This window comes from Amphimedon queenslandica, unplaced genomic scaffold (assembly GCF_000090795.2).
Source record: "Amphimedon queenslandica unplaced genomic scaffold, v1.1 AMPQUscaffold_10612, whole genome shotgun sequence".
In the NCBI taxonomy this organism is placed as follows: domain Eukaryota; kingdom Metazoa; phylum Porifera; class Demospongiae; order Haplosclerida; family Niphatidae; genus Amphimedon; species Amphimedon queenslandica.
The window spans coordinates 6,138-7,319 of record NW_003549132.1 but is presented as its reverse complement, the minus strand read 5'-3'; the positions used below and the strand labels follow the sequence as shown (position 1 = coordinate 7,319).

The 1,182-nt window shown below is 25.8% G+C and overlaps 1 protein-coding gene across 1 annotated transcript; it reads right to left on the bottom strand.

Moving 5' to 3' along the window:
• Positions 1-18: 18 nt before the first annotated feature.
• LOC105315371 (putative COBW domain-containing protein 7) lies at positions 19-1,182 on the bottom strand. Its single transcript, XM_011409991.2, has 10 exons — positions 1,171-1,182; positions 1,080-1,126; positions 942-1,028; positions 854-898; positions 716-766; positions 611-671; positions 495-563; positions 387-452; positions 212-338; positions 19-129 (listed from the first exon to the last, which is right to left on the bottom strand). Exons 4-10 carry the CDS (start codon positions 883-885, stop codon positions 71-73), a joined length of 465 nt encoding a protein of 154 aa, XP_011408293.2. The 5' UTR covers positions 886-898; positions 942-1,028; positions 1,080-1,126; positions 1,171-1,182; the 3' UTR covers positions 19-70.

The window sequence follows — 1,182 nt, the reverse complement described above, 5'->3', positions numbered from 1 at the left end:
GGCTTATTGTTGAACTGATCAACGCAAAGGAGCAAGAGGCACCTCATTATAAATGAAAAAAAATTATTTTTTACTGTTTTGTAAAGGTATTAAAAGACATCAATAATGATTCTCTATCCAAATTGACTCCTAATAAATAATAAAAGGAAATCATAATACACACACTACAGCTATACAGTACTATCTACTCTCCCTCCAGTCCCTCTATTACCTATAAAGACTAGTCTATTGATATGTTCTTCATTCTCCTCCCATCCACTGGTTGGTATCAGTTCATATAACTCATTGACACACTGGAGTATCACCTTAACTGTACTGGACTCAATACACAATAAACCCTAGACATAAATAATAATAAATAATAATAATAAACATTAAGTCGATACTTTCATTCTCATTATGTTCATTTCTTTTCCATTTTTATTCTTTATTGACTTCTCCCACAATAACTCCTAATTAATCATTAATTCAATAATAATAATAAATTATATTACTTGTAGCCACTCCTCCAGTTTATTTTCATTAATTGATCCAATTACTTCAAAAGTAACAGTATTTACTGACTAATAAATAAATAAATAAATAGCAAATGCCTAAATAAATAAAATACCTTATCAATGTGATACTGATCAGTCATTGATTGTGAATATAATTCAATTTTACCAATGGACCTGAAGGAAGAATTAAAAGGGTTAAAAATAGAATCAGTAATTACTTATCACTGGTAGTATAACAATTGATATCTAAAATATCATCAAGATTAACCCTAAAACAACAACAAATTATGAACAACAACAACAACAACAACAACAATAATGATGATTATAATAATAATAATAATGATCAACGTTACTTTGATCTAGTTGTTTGTATAAAATTAGCCATAGAGTTAATAGACCTATTAAATCAAATCAATATCAGAATCAGTGTTAAGTGTTAACCTGATTCTTTGAATCACTGTTGATATTTCATCATCATTAATTAAATCACATTTATTAATAATAATAACATCAGCTAAACCAATCTGTCTAATAAATTCAATAATAAATAAATTAATTAATTAATAAATTAATTAATACCTAATTGCTTCATTAATTGATCCGTCACCTTTCACTTCATCTAATTGCTAAAACCAATTAATTAATTAATTAATTAATTAATATTAATTACTTTATGAATGTA